Source organism: Crocodylus siamensis, chromosome 10, assembly GCF_052110815.1.
Source record: "Crocodylus siamensis isolate JL-2025a chromosome 10, ASM5211081v1, whole genome shotgun sequence".
In the NCBI taxonomy this organism is placed as follows: domain Eukaryota; kingdom Metazoa; phylum Chordata; order Crocodylia; family Crocodylidae; genus Crocodylus; species Crocodylus siamensis.
Genome location: NC_143404.1, coordinates 34,868,144 through 34,889,450, shown reverse-complemented (window position 1 = coordinate 34,889,450; position 21,307 = coordinate 34,868,144). Strand labels below are relative to the sequence as shown.

At 41.9% G+C, this 21,307-nt stretch overlaps 1 protein-coding gene across 2 annotated transcripts in view; it reads right to left on the bottom strand.

Moving 5' to 3' along the window:
* Positions 1–447: 447 nt before the first annotated feature.
* Positions 448–21,307, bottom strand: part of UBE2D2 (ubiquitin conjugating enzyme E2 D2) — a 63,607-nt gene continuing 42,747 nt past the window's right edge. For both annotated transcript variants that reach the window (XM_090064240.1, XM_090064239.1), the window contains 2 exons: positions 8,043–8,136; positions 448–4,394 (listed from right to left, as the gene is read on the bottom strand). In XM_090064240.1, the coding sequence (XP_089920366.1) occupies positions 4,349–4,394; positions 8,043–8,136 (140 nt within the window). In that variant the 3' untranslated portion in view covers positions 448–4,348. The remainder of the gene's footprint in view (positions 4,395–8,042; positions 8,137–21,307) is intronic.

Genomic DNA, 21,307 nt, shown 5'->3' with positions numbered 1-21,307 from the left:
CACTATGCTGGATGCAAGGTAAAAATAAAAATACATAGTTAAAAAGACATTTATGGTTCAATGCTTGACTAGCATGAACAGCAGGCTCAACTAGGTAGTCAGTAAAGACACAAACATGCAGCTCATTTGAGTCAGTCTAGCTTCAACATTGTACATGTTACCTGTTCAGTTAGTGAAGGGATGTAATGCTGCATCCCAACTTCAGAACAATATGGAAGACATCAACTACAGTACTTGTATGCAAATCAGAACCAAGTTCCCAATAATATCTTGAGCCATAAATTTCATTCTGTTAACCTCATAGTAACTCGCATGCTAACATACAAGATTGTATTAGATCAAGTCCTTCAAGAACAAACCCATTTGAAAAAGGTGCATGTGTAACGCAGCCCCTCAATAAAAAAATGCCAGTTTGTTCTAGGATAAGCATGCCAGATTCAACATCAATCATCATTGCAGTCATTTAATATTAGATAAAAGGTGGTGGAGCTCTTCTGTTATACAAGATTTCATAATCCCACGAGACACGTATGGCATAGGTTTATGCAGGAGTGACAGAATAAAACAACAGCAATAGTAACTTCTGAAGATTTAGTCAAGATTACAGAAAATACATAGTTAAAATACAGGTAAATATTTGCAAATTCCAGTAGCCTAAAGGAAACATTGCTGTATTAGGACAGTTCAGTAAATCTTAAAACTATCTGCCATTCCATTTGCTTTACTACAGCTTATTTCGCTTCAAATAAACTCAACACAGGTATATTTAAGTGGTTCATTCTATCACCAAGTAGGCCAGAGTTTTCAATCAAGTCTAAAGACCTTAATAAGACCAATTTTTATTTATTAAAAAATAAAACAAAAAAACAAAAAATTGTACCCAACAAAAAGAAATCAGAAATGCTGGATGCCAACTGCTTTCGAACCTTGTGAACCATAGTATGAATATGCACAATTATATTGAACAAAACTAGGTTTGGTTTTTTTTAAACCAAACTCTTAGAATGTTTTGGCTTGACAGGAATCATACCCCCTCCCCACCAAAATCTTTCAACTATCAAGGCAAGCTCCAAGTTACAAGGCAATATGAAAAAGCAGCAAGGAGTCCAGACTAACTTTTCACCATTTTAGATTAGTAATGCTGCCTATAAGAATGTGTGATCTCAGGTCCCAGTAGATTAAAAGCCTTTCACTTCACCTTAAAAATACAGCAGACATTTTAGTGAAAGTGTGGGTATACCATACATAACAGCTGGAATTGCATGGAAGTTTAAACACTACCATGACTTCACCAGTTCCTGGCTCATGGCTTACTTATCTACTTCCCTCTTACCTAGGCCAGAAGATGGCTGCACCTTTCCCATTATTGACAGTCCAAGAATAATCACCAACCTAAAGCTCCATCTATATAACAGCATCCCTTTGTCTTTCCATCTTGTTTTTCGTCAAGGTTTTGCTCCACTTCTGACTCACTGTTTGCTTTGGTCCCGAATTAAGGTTGCTTACAAAAGGCATAACAAGCAGCGTTGGCTCCCTCAGCAGCAACAGTGGCTGCCAAATCTTACAACCATCTCTGCCTCCCTCTACTCCCCAAAATTAGTGCTCAGAGCTGGTGCCCCAATTTCTCATCTGTTATTACTATTGCTTACTATATGGCCACATAAAATTGTGAGCTACCAATCCTACTTCCTTTCACTTAAGGCAGTTTATGAAGAGTTTAGGGCCATGTCTAGAAGACAAACTTACTGGGCCACTGCCATTCAGTGATAATTTAATTGATTCCCCATGAATGCAACTATACTGTTTCCTGTTTAGGAAGAAGTCTATGGAGAGCAGCCTGGCAAAGTTAAGAGTATTGCTACCTGACAGTAAGTTTGTGGTCTATACTAAGCTATCCAGAATAGCTTCATACCAAAATGAAGTTATTAGAAAGCAATTAATCAATGTCAAAACTACACTTATTTTAGTAAAGACTAACACACTATTGCACTGGCAACTATTAGTAACAGCCCCTCCACCTGAATGCTTCTCGAGTTAGAAGTGGATTTTTTGTTAGTTTGACTTAATTTATTTGTTTTTTAAAGGCTTGGTCAGGCTTGTTGGACATTCCCACAGACCAGGACGAGTTTGGAGTTAGTTTTCTATAGCTTTCTGGCCTCCTGTACCTAAAACTCACCACTGTAGCATAAGTTATTTGTTTCCAGTTTTATGTGGCAGTGTCTTATTGATAAGAGTAAACAAGCCACACTTCAGTGGTAGGTGAATCTGAGGAATGAATTCACTGGCCTACTGCCTGGTTTGAGTCAGTAATGCTGTCCCATAAACAGTTGGACAGTTATGTAATTATATAGTTCTCATTTGATATTTCAGTACAATAGTAACTTTACATAATCACACGTACTTTTTCCAAAATGTTTTTGGTATTTTATCATTGTCACCTGTCCAAGATATTGTCATACAGTTCTTTGCAAGTGAAACTCTGCTCCACTGTTTCAGGGCCGCTTTCAGCAGAACACACTGCTTCCCTCCCTACATGGTAGTTATAAAAAACAAGTCTGCCAAGTTTAAACAGCAATGTGTGCGCTGATTACCAAGACCTATTTGTATATGCGATTTTTTACTTATTACTCGCTATACAGAAAACCTCAAAAGTTTGCTGAGATTTATATTAAGAAATGCATAAATAAGAACATTTGAGAGATGAAACAAGTGGAACAAATTTAGACTAAAAGCAGTGGACATTTATTCCTCATTTGTGCAAGTGTAAAGATGAATATGAAAATGGACGGGACAGATCCCTGTGGCTGGAGGCTACAGCCTCTCCTTCATTGTTGATAACTCTCTTTACAATCATACTAAAGGAGATAAACCTGCAGACTCACCTACTTCACATGAATGGTGCGGGCAAAATACACTTGTTTACAAAGAAAGTTTTCAAACAACATTTTCACTAGAGATTCAAGTGAAGACTGTTCAAAAGACACATACAAGTACAATTTAAAACAGTATGAACATTTGCAAATGTTTAGTGCAAAGTAATCATGTAAAAGCTACATTTTATGAAAAGTTTATGAAAGTTTGTGCTGATGCGTGTTTGGTAAATTTTTACCCTTTTACATCCATTACTTTAGTTACATAAGTAAGGTTTCACTTACCTACAGTACATATGTATTGTGTTAAATCCCATGCAAGTGGGAATAATACCATCAGGCTTGGTAAAATGTTGCTCAGATTCTCATTAAAGTAAACTGCTTATTTGGTTTTAACAGTCAAGTTCCTGGCACACTACACATCCTGATTTCACGTAAGTGCTTTAAGCTTATATTTTATCTTGTTCAGATGCATAGCCTTTTGAGATATGAACCAAACTGCTTCGTGATTCTGAAATGCAACTGTTCATGCACGCAGAAGTTTAAGGGACAATCCACCATTAGCTTTAGCCTGTAACAAACAGTTCTTAAAATTAAAAGCCTATTCACACAAAGTTATATGTAATGACTGTAGTAATCAGTTTATTACACAGATTAATCATTTTTGAACGTACAAGCTCCAGGGGAGCAGTTGGGTCTTTAAATATACACAAGTTTTCTGTCAAATGAATTTTTACCCTTACATCCAGAAAGACCTAAGCAGTTAAAAAAAACTTAAGAAAAAAATAAAGAGCTATTAGCTATGTATTAACTGAGAAACCACATACAAACCAAAGAAGTATGAGGAAGGGAAGAGAAGAGTTGAAACAAATCAACATCCACTTGATGCACTAATAGCTCCAATCCATTTAAATGTTGACCAGTTAAACTTAGACCTTAAACACAGGATGTGGGTACAGTTTAATCTTGTTGGTCATAGCATTTACCTAAGATGTAGGTCCTTCAGAATAAAATGAATACAGAAACAGCTTCAAGTTCTTCACCTTGCTTTTCATAACTGTTATGAGTTTAAAAGGATTCCACTTAAAAAAATAAAATAAAAAAAATCCTGCCATGGGGAAGTGAAACTACCCCTAGGAGTACGTGAAATCCACCAGTCCTCCCCACTGACACACTGATTTAAACTGAGCAATAAAAAGGAATGCTTTTAGGCTCACAACTAAGTTATGATTGAAGAACTGGCTTTTCACACACACACTTCTTTGCTAGGAGTCAATGTTGGTACGGGGAATACAGTATTTCTATTTTGTTGTTCCAAGTATGTACAACACGCAGCACTGCTGTATCAGGTAAACATGTGCACAGGGGAAGATGAGGCGTGGGCTCATAGAAAGCAGTCAAATGGAAATCAAAAGGACTTTCTCTCTTTCAGAGTTCCCCTATCTTTATTTGTAGAGGTTATCCAATAATTTCTTTAATTACATCGCATACTTCTGAGTCCATTCCCGAGCTATTCTGTTGTACCTGTATGTGTATAAAAAGAAGTTTTGCTTAGCACATCACATACAAAGTCAATTTTTAACTACAGCTCAACACCTGGCATATTCAATCCAAATTCTCTACAGCAACATCAGATGCTTCAGTCAAAACTGATGAACAAGTTAGATGCCACACACAAAGCAAAGACCCTTTGGCAAGGAAGAGAGAAACGGTAAATTTTGAATAGCGCTAAAACTGCTGAACAGGATCTAAAAAGGTCTTTGGGGACCTAAAGGATAGTGTACACTTGAAACAAGGATGTTCTGAAACTTACACTCATTTTCTAACCACTATGACCATCTCATATCATAATGCATATTTTAAAACCCATGGTAGTCTTAAGTTTGTGTTTAGAGAAGAAAACAAAACAAAACAAAACTTGTTTTGTACTTGCTTTCTCCCCAGCAATCATTGAAAATAAGGGAAGTAGAAATAACTTCTGGTATATGTTGATATGCAAGATGCTGCCAGATTCAGAACACTAACAAAGCAAATCTGAAAAGTTGTATTTTGGCTTCAACTGTTAGGAGCAATTATTCTGATGCAGTAAGAGGGCAGGCACAGGTTTTAGCCACGAAAAGTTCTGGCATCCTAAGAAGCACCAAGCTCCTTATGTGCCCAAACCCATTGGTTTCTATAAGCAGAACATCTGCTGGTGTGTATAAAGATAGCTTTAAGAGAAGTTTCAGGATACTGTCTTAAAGAAAAAATCATGACATCAACATAATGTTTGGGTTTAACATGATCCAAATAGCAAGTCCCATAGTTTCACTCGCCCAGAATTAACAGCATATTTCATATTTGTGACAATAAGGCAGAATGCTTTAAATTACCCCAAGGGACCTTCAACTAACTTTATGATGCAGAATGCCAACACAACTTGTAAGACCACTTCTTCGCAACATAAGCTTCAATACTTAGGATGATACATGCTTGCTTTACTTTTTAGATCAGTGGTGCTCTGAACCTATGGCCTATAGGCTGGATCCAGCCCCAGGGAAGCTGCCAGATGACCCACTGGCTCCACACAGATCTACAAGTTTAGCAGCAGGAGAGCAGCAGCATTAATGGCTCTGAGAGCCTGCCAACTAATGTTGTCACTGCCCCCCTGCTGCCAAATTTCTGAACCTGTGGGGAGACCCAGTAGCATAAGGTATCAACATGGCAGCAGCCAACACCTCCAAGTACGAGCTGCCCTGCAAGCAAGATGACATGACCCCACACGTGGACTGACCCCATGGACCACCCCTGCACAAATCATCCAGTCCACTGGGCTGGAAGGGTTGAGCACCACTGATTTAGATGGTTTGAAAAGACAAAAAAAAAAAAGCAGCTTTGTTTATAGTACAAGATTCATATACCAAGAATATGACCTACCTACCTACATTCACTCTGAGGATCCATCATGTTTTACAATTATATTTCTTGCCCATATTGCTGACTACTGAATCAGGCAGCTCTGCCTGCAGACATGATGGATTAAACTTCCCCAGAACTACTCCTGAATTTCTAGAAATCAAGTAAATATATGGAAACAAGTTTCTAAATAGTTTCACTTTCTCCCCTACTCACAAGATTTACAGAAGTTTTGTCCTGAATTTATTTGATGGTCACAAATTAGAAGCCTACAGATCATTCCAACAGCAGGAATTAGTTTCCAATAGTTATTAAATTGCTCAGAAACAGCATTCTTGGTTTAAACATTTAGGTTAATTTAAACATTTGCATCAGTGCAAACATTTTACAATATGCTTCATAAAAGCTTGCAAGTCTTCCACACATCTCTTTACAACTTATTTTCCTTCCTTTCCATCTTAAAAGTGCATTAAATCAGGGATGTTTTCGCTTACTTTGTCTGTGCAACTATTTCCTCCGTCTAGACCAGTGATTCCCAACCAGAATGTCGGGGCACTTGGGGTGTCATGAGATCCTTTGAAGGATGCCGCAGGAAGTGTGAGGAGATAATCAAGTTATGAGGAGATAAGTAAATAAGGGCAGACTCAGGTTCTCCTTGCCTAGATGCTCATCTACCCCCACTGCAAGGAGGTAAGCCCTCTAATTAAATAAATTAGTGTTTTAAAATGGGATGCCACCCAATTCATAAAATCAGAGGGGGTCCTCAAGTCTCATGAGGGATGCTTTGGATCTAAGAAGGCTGAGAGCCACTGGTCTAGATATTACCACTGTGGTGGAATTTTGCCGTTTCTCCTTTAATTAGCTACGTAGAATTAAGGCACATACACATTTAAGTATTGCCAATGTAATTTAAATTGATATCGCAAAAATGCATACACATTTTCATGCACAATACATTTAACAAAACTTAAGGGTATGATTTAGGTCTCAGAATCCAGATAAAAGAAGTCCATGACTCATGCACCCAGCAAATCATTTGGGAGAATGCACAGGGGATCATGTGAGGCATAACTGCCAGGGGTGTTAACCTACAGCAGTGTTTTTCTACTTTGAGCACTTATGACCCATGATGGTAAAGTTAAGTGCTCTTGCACCTGACCAACGCTTCCTTCACCATTTCCTCTCACCAGTGGCAACTGATAGTGAAGGGTGGCATGAGGGCAGCTGAAGTAAGAGGCACTGCCAATTGCCTTATGATTCACACATGCCCCCTCTTTCCCCACACCATTCACATCTCCTCCACAGTTTGGGAAATGCAAGACTATGCAACAGGGACAGGCAAATCTGGCCTGCAAGCTGGATCCAGTCAGCCAGGGACTCCATTTCCCAGCAGCCCCTGCCCGCATGACTTGGGTTGGTCTCCATGGAAACCCCAGCTGCACCCCTGCAGGAAAGCTCAAGCTGGGGTTGCCGTGGAGACCAGCCTGAGCTGCACAGCAGCATGCACAGCAGAGCAGCGCAAGGGGCTGCCCTGGCACCACTGGGAACTTGGGATGGGGGCAGCTTCCACTGGAGTCCGGACAGAGCTGCGTTCTGTAGCTTGCACACTTCAGGCAGGGGTGCGCAAGCAGGGGATTGCAGCTGTCCCAGCTCCAGATCAGGCTGACTACTGCAAGAACCCAGAGTAGAGCCGCAATCCCCTGCTTGCATGTCCCCACCTGGAGCATGCAGGCTACAGAGCACAGCTCTGCCCTGGCTCCAGAGCAAGCCGCCCCCAACCCAAGTTCCCAGTAGCTCCGGAGCAACCCCCATGCTGCAAGTGCAGTGGATAACAGTCTCCATGGCAACCCCAGCTTGAGCTTCCCCTCCAAGGAGCAGCTGGGGTCTCCGTGGAGACTGGCCCAAGCCATCTCTAGGCAGGGGCGGCCAGGAAATGGAGTCTGGCTGCTGTCTGGATTAGCCATTTTGCCCACCCTGGATATAACAGAATGGGAACACTAGCCCTGCAAACTAAGACTTTCACAAAGTGGTCTCCCAGTAAGGAAATGCACTATGTACAACTGCTTAGCAGTTTTAAGTATGCAGCAAATGTTCTGGGAAGTTTTCCAATGAATACCCTTCCCTCCACATCCCTCTGTGAGCTTTACTAAAAGTGACAATGAGAAAATTGCTACCTCAATTATAAAAAAAAAATCACAGGGGTTTAAACCTTGGGGACCAAATTGGAGGTCTTAAGAAAAAGCTAAAAATTTAACAGTCTTTGGCTTCCATACTCACTTTTCTCTATCTGTTTTGTAGATCCGTGCAATCTCAGGCACTAAAGGATCATCTGGATTGGGATCACACAACAGAGAACAGATGGACAAAAGTACTAGGGAGAGAAAAACACTGCATTAGAATTTAAGTGCAGCTGAAGGTACCTGTAGGAAATAGAACTACTCAATTCCTATTTTATTCCTTGAACTTTAGAAGGATTTTTTAACCAAAACTAAAGATACATTAGCAAATAGTAAATTCCACATAATTTATCAAAGTGACTTTAAACAGCAAAATTACTGCCATAAGAGGCAACTGGTATAATCCTACAAAGCTAAGTTTGAATACTATCATGCATTCTAGCTGGAGGCCATTAGAGAAGTTATCCAACAATAACGTCAGATCACCTTTAAAAAAAAACAAAAACAAACAGATGTCATGCAATAATCTTCTGGATAAGTGTTGTCCAAACTCTCTCTCAGAAGGAAGTTTCTGTATTTACATTTGAAATTCCAGGTCCTGACTAACCTAGAAGGCCATAATGGCAAAAGAACTAATGAAAGTGCACAACAATAAAAAAAAAAAGAAAACCCAAAAAACAGAAGTAAAATAACTGATAGGTTTTTAAGCTCATGTTTAACTAATTTTAAATGCTAGTTAAATTTAAAGTTTCAATGTTTGAGAAGTTTGATCCTAACTAGATCAGAAAGACAGGTAGTACTTGCTAACGGGACAGTTAATTCCACCCTGAGTTTGCACCCACTGGAAAAACCCCCCTCATATTTAAAACAGTACAATCTGCTTGTTTATGGCAAATGTAAAATATTGAGAACATATTTACACAACTTTTTAAACATGACCTAATTTTCCAAGATTTGGCACAACTAAAACATGCAGTAGGCCATCCCCCAGTAAAGCCAGGGAAAACCAAAACTGACATTTCTGACATGTCTGAGATGGGGAAAAAACAGAAGAAAAAAAAAATCAGGCTCTTTTTATACAGAGGAGCAAACATAGGTACTATTCTAAAAATAATCCTTGGTGGGTGACTTTTTACTACTCCAACACCAAATATACTATGTTTTGACAGAAGCTGGATAAGTATGATGATGCATGTTTGTATACTGTTGCCATCTTGTCTTATGTCACATTGCCATTCTACTAAATTAGCATAGTACACGCAAGCTACTTTCTGCCCCCTCTGAGTAGTCCAATTACTGTTACTACCAGTTCTGCTCTACTGACATGGTGAATGTAAGAGCCCCAGTACACATAAGGCCTGCTCCAAAAAAGCCAAGTTAAGTGACAACATTTAAAAGCATTAAAAGGTATTCAATATTTTCTCTGCTTGTGCTCACATAAGTGCCGCTAGCAGTGGAACTTATTTGGTAGTAGAAATGCTTATGAAACCTTAAGCAATTAGTGTAAATTTAGCTCAAGTGTAAAGTTAAAATAAGAATTTGCCTATTTAGACTGTGTTTTTGGATTTTTATTAATTTTTTTTTTTAAATGGAGGGGGTTATTAAAATGCACAGTACCTTACTGTCTTATGCTCTACTAGATGTACCAAAGGAGAAGGGTATGGATTTCACATATTAACCTCAGCACAAGTAAAAAACAAAAAAACAAAAAAACCAAACAACAACTTCAAAGGCTAGAGTGAAATGACAAGTGATCTCATATTTCTGAGCCAAATGCTTTCGTTTGGCTGAGGCAAGGAGAGTTGGGCAAAGATAACAGAGCATGAGGTACTTGCACAAGCAAGAGTTAATTCTATTTCCATAAAATAGTGCCTTATTTTGAACTATAGTTCCTGATTTCTAGAACAACTTTTCTAGGAAGGAACAAGTTTACCAAATGAATAAACTGTTGCTGATCTAGGATCTCTGAATAGGTCAAACTTCTTGTTTTGGGATAAGTAAGTGTCCATTTTTCCCTCAAACATCCTGTTATCAGTCTATTAAGTCAGTTAGCTATTGGATTATGATACCTGTGATCTCTTAAAGCAGAAAGAGTACCAGCTGATTTTTTTGTTGAACAGACTATGCTAGGGAAATGGGGAAGGGGAGCATGGAAGAGGACAAAAGCCTTGAACTAGACTAAAGCAGTAACTGACAACAAACAAGGCAATTTGACAAATGTTTTGCCTTGAGAGAATTTCAGCCCCAAACAGTATCTGTACAGGCAGTTATAAAAGTCTGAAGCTTAAGAGTGGTCATACTTGCTCTAGCAACAATACTACTGGTCCACTATGTAGTTTGACAGCAGCCAGAACCAGATGTTTCAGAAAAGCAAGCAAGAAGAACCCTGTGGCAGGTAGTATTGGTAAAGAAAACAAGTTTCCTTACAGGCAGACAGAACCCTTATCAGCAGAGGCTGGCTTATGCTGTATGATGAGAAAGTTTACCCATGCCAAAGGCTCTCTACTCACAGAAACTGTGGATATTATTCCTACCTTAGCAGTCCTTTCCGCATTGTACTAAGCTCATCAACCTCAATGTCTTTTGGTAAAAAGTTCTACGGACACTCTGCATTAAGTGAAAAATCATTTTCTTTACCACACTGTTTTAAATGAGCCAACTTTCAATTTGGCTTAATGTCTCCTTGTTCTTCTATTAATATAAGTGAAAGGCAATGCCCATTTCATTCTCTTTGCTCCACTGATTGGATGCAAGACCTATTTTTAACTTCTTTCTGAAGTGTACTTTTTTCAAATCTCTACAAGGAAGTTTTTGTAGGCGTCCAACTACTCACTTTCCCTGCACTGCTCTCCCTGCCTTTTTCTGAAGTTTTTTTAAGCTAGTGTGACCCAAATGGAATGCAGTATTCTAAAATGAGGTCATACCACTTATTGTTGGAGTCATGCTACCGATATTACTTACACAGTAGATTTAATCCTTTCACTACCTTTCACCCCTTTCCTTAGGGATTTGATACTACTATTTTTTTTTTCTTAACTGCACATCATCTGGGGCTTGCATTCAGACAGACATTAAAAAAACAGCACTCTAAACTCAGCACACTCCCAAGCCGAGCCCAGCACAAGTCCAGAAGAGGTACACACGTTAGCTGGATCTGGTTCATCTAACATCTGTATAGATCAGGCACTTTAGTGGGGCTTTTTTGGCATTTTCTAATAGCTGATGGAATCAAAATCAGCTTTAGATAAGACCACTGAAAAGCCCTGCTGAAACACCCAATCAATATGGATGCTGCGAAGCTGGGTAGAACCAACATGCTACTTTTTCTAGTAAAGCATGCATTTATTTTTTAACATCTGTAAGCACTGCAGATGCCTACAGTGATACCCAAACCCCTTCTGCTCCCACTACAGTTTAACCATTAATTCAGTATATAGCAATGTGTACAATTAAGTGTTCTTTCCCCTTATGTACTACTTCACTTTTGGCAGACTCATCTGCCATGGCGATGCATATTCAGATAGCTTTAGTCAGAGCTTTCTATAGTTCTTCAGGTTGGCAGAATTTGAGAAGACTAATCAACTGTAAGTTATGCCACCTCATTCTTTCTAGAACCACTTTTGTAGATCACAAATGAATATAAAAAACACTTTATGGAATCTCAAGGTATACGAGGGTTTACAGTTTTCCTGGGTTAACCCCAGCCCCAAACAATATTCATCCTCAGTTTGAGTCTTCATCAATTTCTAACCCATTCCAGTACTTTGCTTCTCACAGCAAAATAGCTTATTATCTTTAAGATGCTGAATTTTCAAATACTATTTTGGTGCATGCTCATAGGGTTAACTAGGAAGAAAGAACTTTCCTTTGCAGAAGCCATACTGATTAGGCCCCAAACTAACTTATAGGTATAGGTATCATAGTTTTATTTCAGTTAAAATCTCAATCAATTTGCATGGCACACATCTTTATTTCTTAGTAGTATCTGTGAATGTTTTAAGAAAAAACAAAAGCACCTCACACATTCTAGTCCCCCAAACAGTGAATATTTTAAATGAACACATCGTATGGTTTGTTAACAACTCATCTACTTTGCCTCAACAGTATACAAACCAGTTCTGGTTTCTTATGTTTTAGTTGTTTCAGCATTGATTCCCAGTATTTCAGACTTTCCCACTTCAGGTAATAAATCTCTTCAACTTTTGACCAGATTAAAAGTAGTCATTTGGCTTCTCTATGGCATCCTTATATTTAGTTACTCCCTCTAATCTTTGGTGAGCCAGACTACCTCCCAGTTCTTTTCCAGGTTTCCTGCTGCTAATGCATTTACTCATTAGATATTAAACTTTGGCTATTTACTTTTCATTACTACTTAAATGACTCAACTAGTGCTGCTTCTTCAACCAAGTACAGTAGTTTTCACTGTTCACGTGTTTATAATCAAAGAAATAAATCATGCAAAGAATTAACTTTTTTGGTACAGTACTTTGTTTCAGTCTGCATGAAAATAGGTGTACTAACCTGTTAACATTGTTTACAATTGAAAACAAACAGGTAACAGGTCCATTTCCTGAAATGCAGTAATGCAAGTTAAAGTGTATTTTAAATCAGACAAACATGCTGCCCTTCCCCTTTGGGGTTTCTCTCAGTCTTCAAATATAGCTCAGTTCCATACTTCAACCTACTCCAACATCCACACACAAACTGGAGTAGTTCAGCAATCTTGGGGATATACTGTGTTCATATAACCAAAAGCTAATTTTTAAAGAGACCTTATTTAAATCAAGCAGATCTGGCTGTATTTAAATTGGTAACAGAAGTATGTTTTTCACAGTATTTCTGACTGTGCCAAACACTTAAGTTTCACCTTTGATCTAAACCTGGCCCAGACCAACTATAAGTGTTCATATTCTTCAAGAGATACAGATAGCTGCCATAACTAGGAAGGGCTGCATACATCAGGACCCAGCTGCTTTCCTCCAGTATTTCATTTAGTAATTTTAGCTCTCCTTGCTAGCAGATTGGTCTTACTTTGGTAGAGGAACCATTTCCCGGTCTGTATTTGGGCATGTAATTAGTCTGTCCCAAGTGCAAGACTTTGCACTTGTTCTTGTTTAATTTCATCTAACTGAACAAGGACCATTTCTCCAGTGTATCCATGTAATTCTGAATCCTAGCCCTACCCTACAGAATGTCTGCAATTTTACTCAACCTTGTGCCATCCACAAATTTGGAAAGCATCCACTCAATCCCATAATCCAAACTATTAACATATTAAACACTAGACCCACAGACAGACCAGACCCCTGGGGATCCCCACTTGATACCAACTCCTAATTAGACATTGAGCCATTAATTACTACTTGGCAAACAATGATCCAATCAGTATGAACCCTACTGGTACCTGCATCTAGTCTGTCTCCCACAGCATTCTCATTAATAAGCTAAAGTAATAGTGTCAAACGCCTTGCTAAAGTGTATCACATCCAAGGGTCACCCCTTATCCAAAGCCTGTTACCTTAGAATAGAAAAAAAATAAAACTGGTGAAGCCTGACTTGCTCTTGGTAAAATTCATGCTGGCTATTCCTAGATCACCAGTGATCCATGTTTTCCATTTGCTGTAGGAAGTCATGGATTTTCCCTTTTAAAAGGAGAAAAATCTAGGAAATAATGGGTTTCCCCTTACAAGCTGGCAGTGTAGAACACTGGGGGTGCCACATGCATGTCACAGCCAGGCAGTGTGGTAGAGAGCTGTTCTTTCCAGGTAAGTCTATGGGGTGGGGAAAGGGTGGTGTGCAGGCAACACTGAGGGGGTGAGGGGAGAAGAGGAAAACAACGTGCTCCGTCCCCCACCCTGAGATTTCTGCATCCACAGTGGGGCATGGCACTGTGGCCAGGCTGGACCAGCTCCAAAGGAGCTGCCTCTGCAGCCCAGCAGGCAGGACCTAGCATGGGTGGGAGTGCCTGGCTGCAGCCCTGCACCCCAATGTGGTTGCAGAAGTCTTTGGCAGGGCAGGGGGGAAAGCATGTCAGCCAGTGACCAGGAAGTCAGCAAACAGAGGCTGCAAACAGGGTAAGCAGTTCGCATAACAGGTCCTAGGCCAGCTTGTGCCTGCCCCCCACCCCACGGCAAGTCTCAAGTCTTTCAGCTTGGTGTGAGGAAGCAAGAAAAAAAGAAAGAAAAGGAGAGACCTTTGCAGCCAAAGAACAATAAACAGACCAGCTTCCAGGAGAGTTCACTAGGGAAGGTGTACTTGGAAGAAGAGCAGTAAGAGAAGGCAGATTAAGAAACCCAGGAAAGTGGCTGGAGGACACTGCAATGCCAGAGCTGCTGCTTGCACTTGTGAGGCTTCTGTCCACGCAGGGCTGCTCATCATCAATGCTTCCACCCAGATCCAGGTTTGGCACTGTGGGGACTACAGCTTGCAGGTTACTTCCAGTGATGTCCAGGTGGGAGAGTACCTGCAGCATGAGCAGTGCTTCTTGGTAGTCTCTCTCAGGGAACAGGCAAGAGAACTACAGGAGGATATGGGAAGACTGCGAAGCACCCTCTGCCAGGTGTTAAATCGATCCAATGTTGGAGGAGACCGCTGAGACTGTGGAGGAAATGCCAGACAGTGCTAGAAAAGAGAGGACATGACACGCAAGAGGGTAGAAGCTTGAGGCTTGTGACTTCTGGTGGAGGTGAAGATTTCTGCTGGCTGCCAGCAGTGGTTTAACTGGAAAACAGATATGCAGCCACAGGAGCAGAGGGAGGATCACTTTCCATTGGTGGAAGACCACAGGCCAGACCTCACCAAAGATGGGAGGGATCAAGATAACCACCAGTAAGCAGCAGCAATGGGTGTGATGGTTGGAGACTCCCTTCTGCAGGGGATGAGGGAGCCATCTGTCAACCTGACCCATTGTACTGGGAGGTCTACTGCTTGCCCAGATCCAAGATGTCATGGAGAGATTACCAAGGCTCATCTGGCCCTCTGACCACTACCCCATACTGCTCATCCATGTGGGCACCAATGATGTTGCCAGGGGAGACCCTGAGCAGATCAAAAGTGACTACAGGGCTCTGGTTGCAAGGGTGAGACAGTCTGGGGCTCAGGTTGTGTTCTCACTGATGCTTTCAGTCAAGGGAAAAATGCCCAGGCAGGAACAGGTGCATCTTGCAGATCAAGACCTGGCTGCATAGGTGGTATCGCCAGCACAGGGCTTTGGATTCTTTGACTGCAGGATGTTCTTCCAAGAAGACTTCCTGGGAAAACATGGGATTCACCTGATGAAGAGAGGGAAGAGCATCTTTACAGATGGGCTTGCAAACCTAGGGGGGGAAGGCTTTAAACTAGGTTTGCCGGGGGGGGGGAAGGGGGGGTTAGAGACCAAATCACTGAAGTAAGTAGGAAAGCAGGAGGCCTGGAGGAAGAACAAGCAGGAGGGGGAAAACAGGTAAGGTTCTCTCATACTTCCTGAGAAACCAGATCAAAATCAACCAGTTAAATTTCAGGTGCCTGGACACAAATACACCAAGCCTGGAAAAACAGGCAGGAAGAACTGAAAGTTCTTGCAGTCAGGGAACTATGCTGTGATTGGAATAACAGAGACTTGGTGGGATAGCTTGTATGACTTGAGTGCATACATGCATGGGTACAAACTGTTCAGGAAGGACAGACAGGGGAGAAGAGGGAAAAGGAGTTACACTTTATGTAAAAGAGCTGTATGATTACTCAGAGCTCCACTATGAAGCTGGATATAGGCCCACTGAGAGTGAGAGTTAGGGTCAGCGGGGAGAACAACAAGAGTGATGTCATGGTGAGGATCTGCTATAAGCCACCAGACCAGAAGGAAGTGGTGGATGAGGCTTTCTTCAAAAACAGGTAGCAGAAGTTTCCTGATCACAGGCTCTGGTTCTCATGAGAGACTTCAATCACCTTATCTGCTGGGAGAGCAATACAGCAGTGCACAGGCAATCCAGGAAGGTTTTCGAAGACTACCAGGGACAACTTCCTAGTGCAAGTGCTGGAGGGGCCAGCTAGAGTGATCTTCACCTGCTGCTCAAAACAGGGAAGAATTGGTGGGGAAATGTAGTAGTGGACAGCAACTTGGGCAGTGACCAGGAGATGACCAAGTTGAGGATCCTGAGGAAAAGGAAGGAGAGCAGCAGAGTAAGGACCCTAGACTTCAGAGAAGCAGACTTCGATTCAGCTCAGGGAACTCATAGGCAGGATCCCCTGGTAAGCCAGTCCCAGGGGGAGAGGAGTCCAGGAGAGCTGGCTATACTTCAAAAGAAGCCTTACTGAGAGGTCATGAACCATCCCAATATGCAGGAAGACTACCAAGTATGGCAGAAGACCGGCTTAGCTGGAAACTCTTCAGTAAAACTAAATCAAAAAGGAAGCTTGTAAGTGGAAACTTGATAACTAAGGAAGAACCTAAGAGCACTGCTCAGGCATGCAGGGTTGAAGTCAGAAAGGCCAAAGCACAACTGGAGTTGCAGCTAGCAAGAGATGTGAAGGGTAACAAGAAGGGTTTCTACAAGTATGTCAATAGCAAGAGGAGGATCAGAGGAAGTGTGGGTCCCTTACTGAATGGGGGAGGCAACCAGGTGACAGAGGATGCTCAATGCTTATTTCACCTCAGTCTTCACAGGCAAGATCAACTCCCAGACTACTGCACAGGGCAGCAGTTTGGGGAGGAGATGAGCAGCCCTCAGTGGTGAAAGAACAGGTTAGGGACTACTTAAAAAAAGCTGGACGTGTACAAATCCATGGGGCCAGATGGGAAGCATCCAAAGGTGCAGAGGGAGTTGGCTGATGTGATTGCAGAGTCACTGGCCATCATCTTTGAAAACTCATGGCAATCAGAAGAGGTCCCTGATGATTGGAAATGGGCAAACAGTGTCTATATTAAAGAAAGGGAAAAAAGGAGGATCCAGGGAACTACAAACCAGTCACCCTCACACCTCAGGTCCCCAGAAAAATCATGGTGCATATCCTCAAGGAATCTATTTCTAAGCACTTGGAGGAGACTAAGGTGACTGGAAACAGTCAGCATGGATTCACCAAGGGCAAACCATGCCTGACCAAATTGACTGTCTTCTATGAAAAGACGGAGTGGGGCTCTGTGAAAGCAGGGAGACCAGTGGATGTGATGTACCTTGATTTTAGCAAAGGTTTTTATATGGTCTTCACAACATTCTTGCAAGCAGGCTCAGGAAGTACAGGCTGGATGAATGGACTGTAAGGTGGACAGAAAACTGGCTGGAGCTCAGAGAATAGTAATCAATGACTATGTCCAGCTGGCAACCAGTATCAAGTGGAGTACCCCAGGGGTTGGTCCTGGGCCTGGTTTTGTTCAATGTCTTCATCAATGACCTGAAAGATGGCATAGAGTGCACCCTCAGCAAGTCTGCAGATAACACCAAGCTGGGGGGAGTAGTAGATATGCTGGAGGGTAGGGCTAGGATTCAGAATGACCTAGACAAATTGGAAGACTGGGCCAAAAGGAATCTCATGAGGGTCAAGGACAAGTGCAAAGTCCTGCACTTAGAATGGAACAATCCCATGCACTAGTACAGGCTGGGGGCTGTCTGCAGAGCAGCTGCCCAGCCAGTCAAGGACCTGGGGGTTACAGTGGACCATAAGCTGAACATGAGCCAGCCGTGTGCCCTTCTTGTCAGAAAGGCTAATGGTATACTGGGCTGCATCGACAGGAGTGTTGCCAGTAGGTCAAGAGAAGCGATTCCTCTTTATTCAGCACTGATGGAGACCACATCTGGGAGTACTGTGCTCAGTTTTGGGGCCACTACTACAGAAAGGATGTGGACAAACTGAAGAGAGTCCAGCAGACGGCAACAGAAATAGCGATGGGCTGGAGCTCATGACTTATGAAAAATGACTGGGGGAACTGGACTTATTTAGTCAAGAGAAGAGAAGACTGAGAGGGGACTTAATAGCACCCTTCAACTACCTAAAGACTGGTTCAAAAGAGGATGGAGCTAGACTGTTCTCAGTGGTGGCAGATGACAAAACAAGGAGCAAGGGTCTCAAGTTGCAGCAAAGGAAGTTTAGGTTAGATATTAATGAAGAATTTTCTCACTAGGAGGGTAGTAAAACACTGGAACTGGTTACCCAGAGATGATGGAAGCTCCATACTTGGAGGTTTTCAAAACCCAGCTAGACAAAGATTTGGCTGGGATGGTCTAGTTGGGGATGGTCCTGCTTTGAGCAGGGCGCTGGACTAGATGGCCTCCTGAGATCCCTTCCAAACCTAACTTTCTATAATTCTATGTTGCTCCCTCCTCCACCTTCCATGTCACCTGTACCCACTGCTCCCTTCCTCAGACACCCACACGCGTTTCCCACACACCAGGGAGCAGTAGGTTGGGAGTGAGGGGCACTGACAGGGCTGTGGCTTGGGAGTGAGGGTCAATGGCATAGGCAGGTGCAGAAGAACAGCATATCAGGGTGCTCAGCCCCACAAAGCAGCAGGGACCTAAGGAGCTGTGCTGGTGAACAAAGGGGTCAGGGAGCAGCTCTATTTTTCCATGATAAAACACAAAACAAAACAAAAAAAATGCTAAAAATACGTAAGTATTTAGGTTTTATTTTATTACAAATCATTGAGGCGCTAGGTGGTTTCCAAACTGCTATGCAATTGTAAAGATATCAATAAAACATCCCATTCAACAAATACACATACATGCATGGATTTCATTTTAATAGCTGAAAAACAGAATTGGGGCTAGGTTTTTTGTTTGGGGGTTGCTTCTGTTTGTTTGGTTTTTTTAAACTAGAGCATTTGGGATGGAGATTTTTTTTCTAAACCACAGAAAACCAGGATCCTTGCTAGGTCACACTGTCTTCCACTAAGGGATCAAATTCCTTTGGGACCTGCTCCATGAGCTTTCCAGGTACAGAGTTTCCAACTCCCCAGAACCTCCTCCTTCCTTTCTTGAAGATAAATTGGAAAAAGGGTACATATACCACCCATCTGTGAACTTAACCAATCCTTCACAATTTTTGAAAGAGAACAGCTAACAATTCTGAAATTACTTCAGCCAGTTCTTTCGGTACCCCCACTCAGCTCTGCTGACTTGAAAAGTATCTAAATAATCTAAGTTATAAGGGAAGCATAGTCATGCTTGAAGATAGGCTAGAGATACAGGCAGACCTAGACAGGCTAGCAAGTTGGGTGGATCAAAACTTGATGCAGTTCAGTGTCGAGAAATGTAAAGTGCTCCACCTCACGATGAGCAACCCACAACACCTACAGGAGTTGGCAGCACCATATTGGCTAGCACCACAAATGAAAGGGACCTGGGGGTAATAACAAACCAATGTGAATATAAGCTGGCAGTGCAATGCTGTAGCCAGTAGGGTAAATAATACTCTGGCACGCATCAATGCATCTCCAGCAAAACCAAGAAGGTGATTCTTCTGCTCTGCTCAGCACTGGTGAGACCACAGCTGGAGTACTGCATCCAGTTCTGGGCACCACACTTTAACAAGGACATGGACAAGCTTGAGAAAGTCCAAAGAAGAGACACCTGTATGATCAGAGTCTTAAAAAGGCAAACCATACAAGGAAAGGCTGAGGGATCTGAGACTCTTCATTCTGAGGAAAAGGCTGAGAGGGGACTTGGCAGCACCTTACTGCTACGCTAGGGGAGTACATCAAAAGCTCAATGAACAACTGCTCACAAGGGCACCCGAGGGGAAAAACAGGAGTACTGGCCACAAACTTCTGGAAGATTGATTCAGGCTCAATATTAGGAAAAACTTCTTCACAGTTGGGGTGGGGGGGGTGCAATCACCTACCCTGAACATCTCCAAGAAGAGACCAGATAGTAACCTTGCTGGGATCACCTGACCCCCTGTTATCTTTCATGTTTAGTGCAGGGAGCTGGACCTGATGATCTTCCAAAGTCCCTTCCGGCCTTACAATCTATGAACTTTTTAAAAATAATCCCCAACCTGTTTTTTCCACTACTCTAGGTTATCTTCCCCATCTTTGCTGCCAACTGTAATCAAGATCTGGTAGCTGACCTTAGTTCAGAAAGACTAAAGAAAAAAAAGCAGCATTAAATACTTTGGCCTTCTCTGCATCATTTGTAAGTAGGCTGGCTTTCTGCATTTTGCAAGGAACCTACACTTTCCTTGTTTTCTCTTACAGAATCCCTTTTTATTGCCTTTTACATCCATTGCTGGGCACATCTCAAACCATGTCTTGAACTTCCCAATTTTCTCCCTGTATGCCTGTGTAATACTCTTATAGTCTTTGCTAGTAGTATGACCAAGTCCTCACTTTGTGAAGGATCCCATTTGATTTCCAACCTTTTGAGGAAATCCCTGTTTAGCCAGGCCAATCTCCTCTGCACTTGTCAATCTTCCATCACAATGGGATAGCTTGCTCCTGCCTCCTTAATATGGCCTTCTTAAAAAACCACCAGCTCTTTTGCACATATTTTCCCCTCAGTCTCGCCTCCCAGGGCATCCTGCCCACCAGTTCCTTGAGCATGTTGAAGTTCAGCATCTATATTCTGCTCTTCTCCTTCCCTTTGGATCTTGATCACCATCATTTCATAGTCACTCACCAAATCTGCCTTCCATCTTCAACCAATTCGTCCCTGTTCATGAGCATAAGTCAAGAATACCTTTTCCCTATTTGGTCTGCCCAAATCTTGACCACAAAGTTAGTCCCAACACAAATTTGCTGGACTACCTGTACACTGCTGTTTCTCACCCAGCAGATATTACAGCAATAGAAGTCCTCTGTAAGAACCAGGAACTTGTGTATCAAAACCCACTGACAGACATTCAGTTAAAAGACAAGATGGGATCTTATCTCTGATCCCAACAATTGTGCCTCTTGCTATGCCACACAGGCATGTTAGGAAGCGTAATTGTGGGACTGGGGATTAGATACAAAAAAAACCTGCACCTTACTGCCTGTGCAGGAAACACCCAGGATCACAATCCCAGGCTCCTCCTGCAATGGTGAGTGGCCACCCAGGTGTCTGGCTAGCCAATGCTAGAAGCATTAACCAGCTGACTGGTGCTCTTAACCTTGGGAGTGCACCACAGGCTTGAAAGCACTCCCATGGCAACTAGCACACCCGCCACACAATTATCATCCACTTCACATAATAATTTTGCAGTTTGTTCTGTTTTATCATGTTATTACATTGCATGAATGTGTGGCCAAGTAACTAACAACATGATTGAACTGATTAACCATATATCTGATTAACCATATATCTTAAGTAGTAATGTCAACTATGAGCCAAAGAAATGGGAACTTTACAGTGTTTTGAGAAGACACCACCTTCAGATGATGACTGATAAAGACAGGGTTAAGATTCACAAATCTAA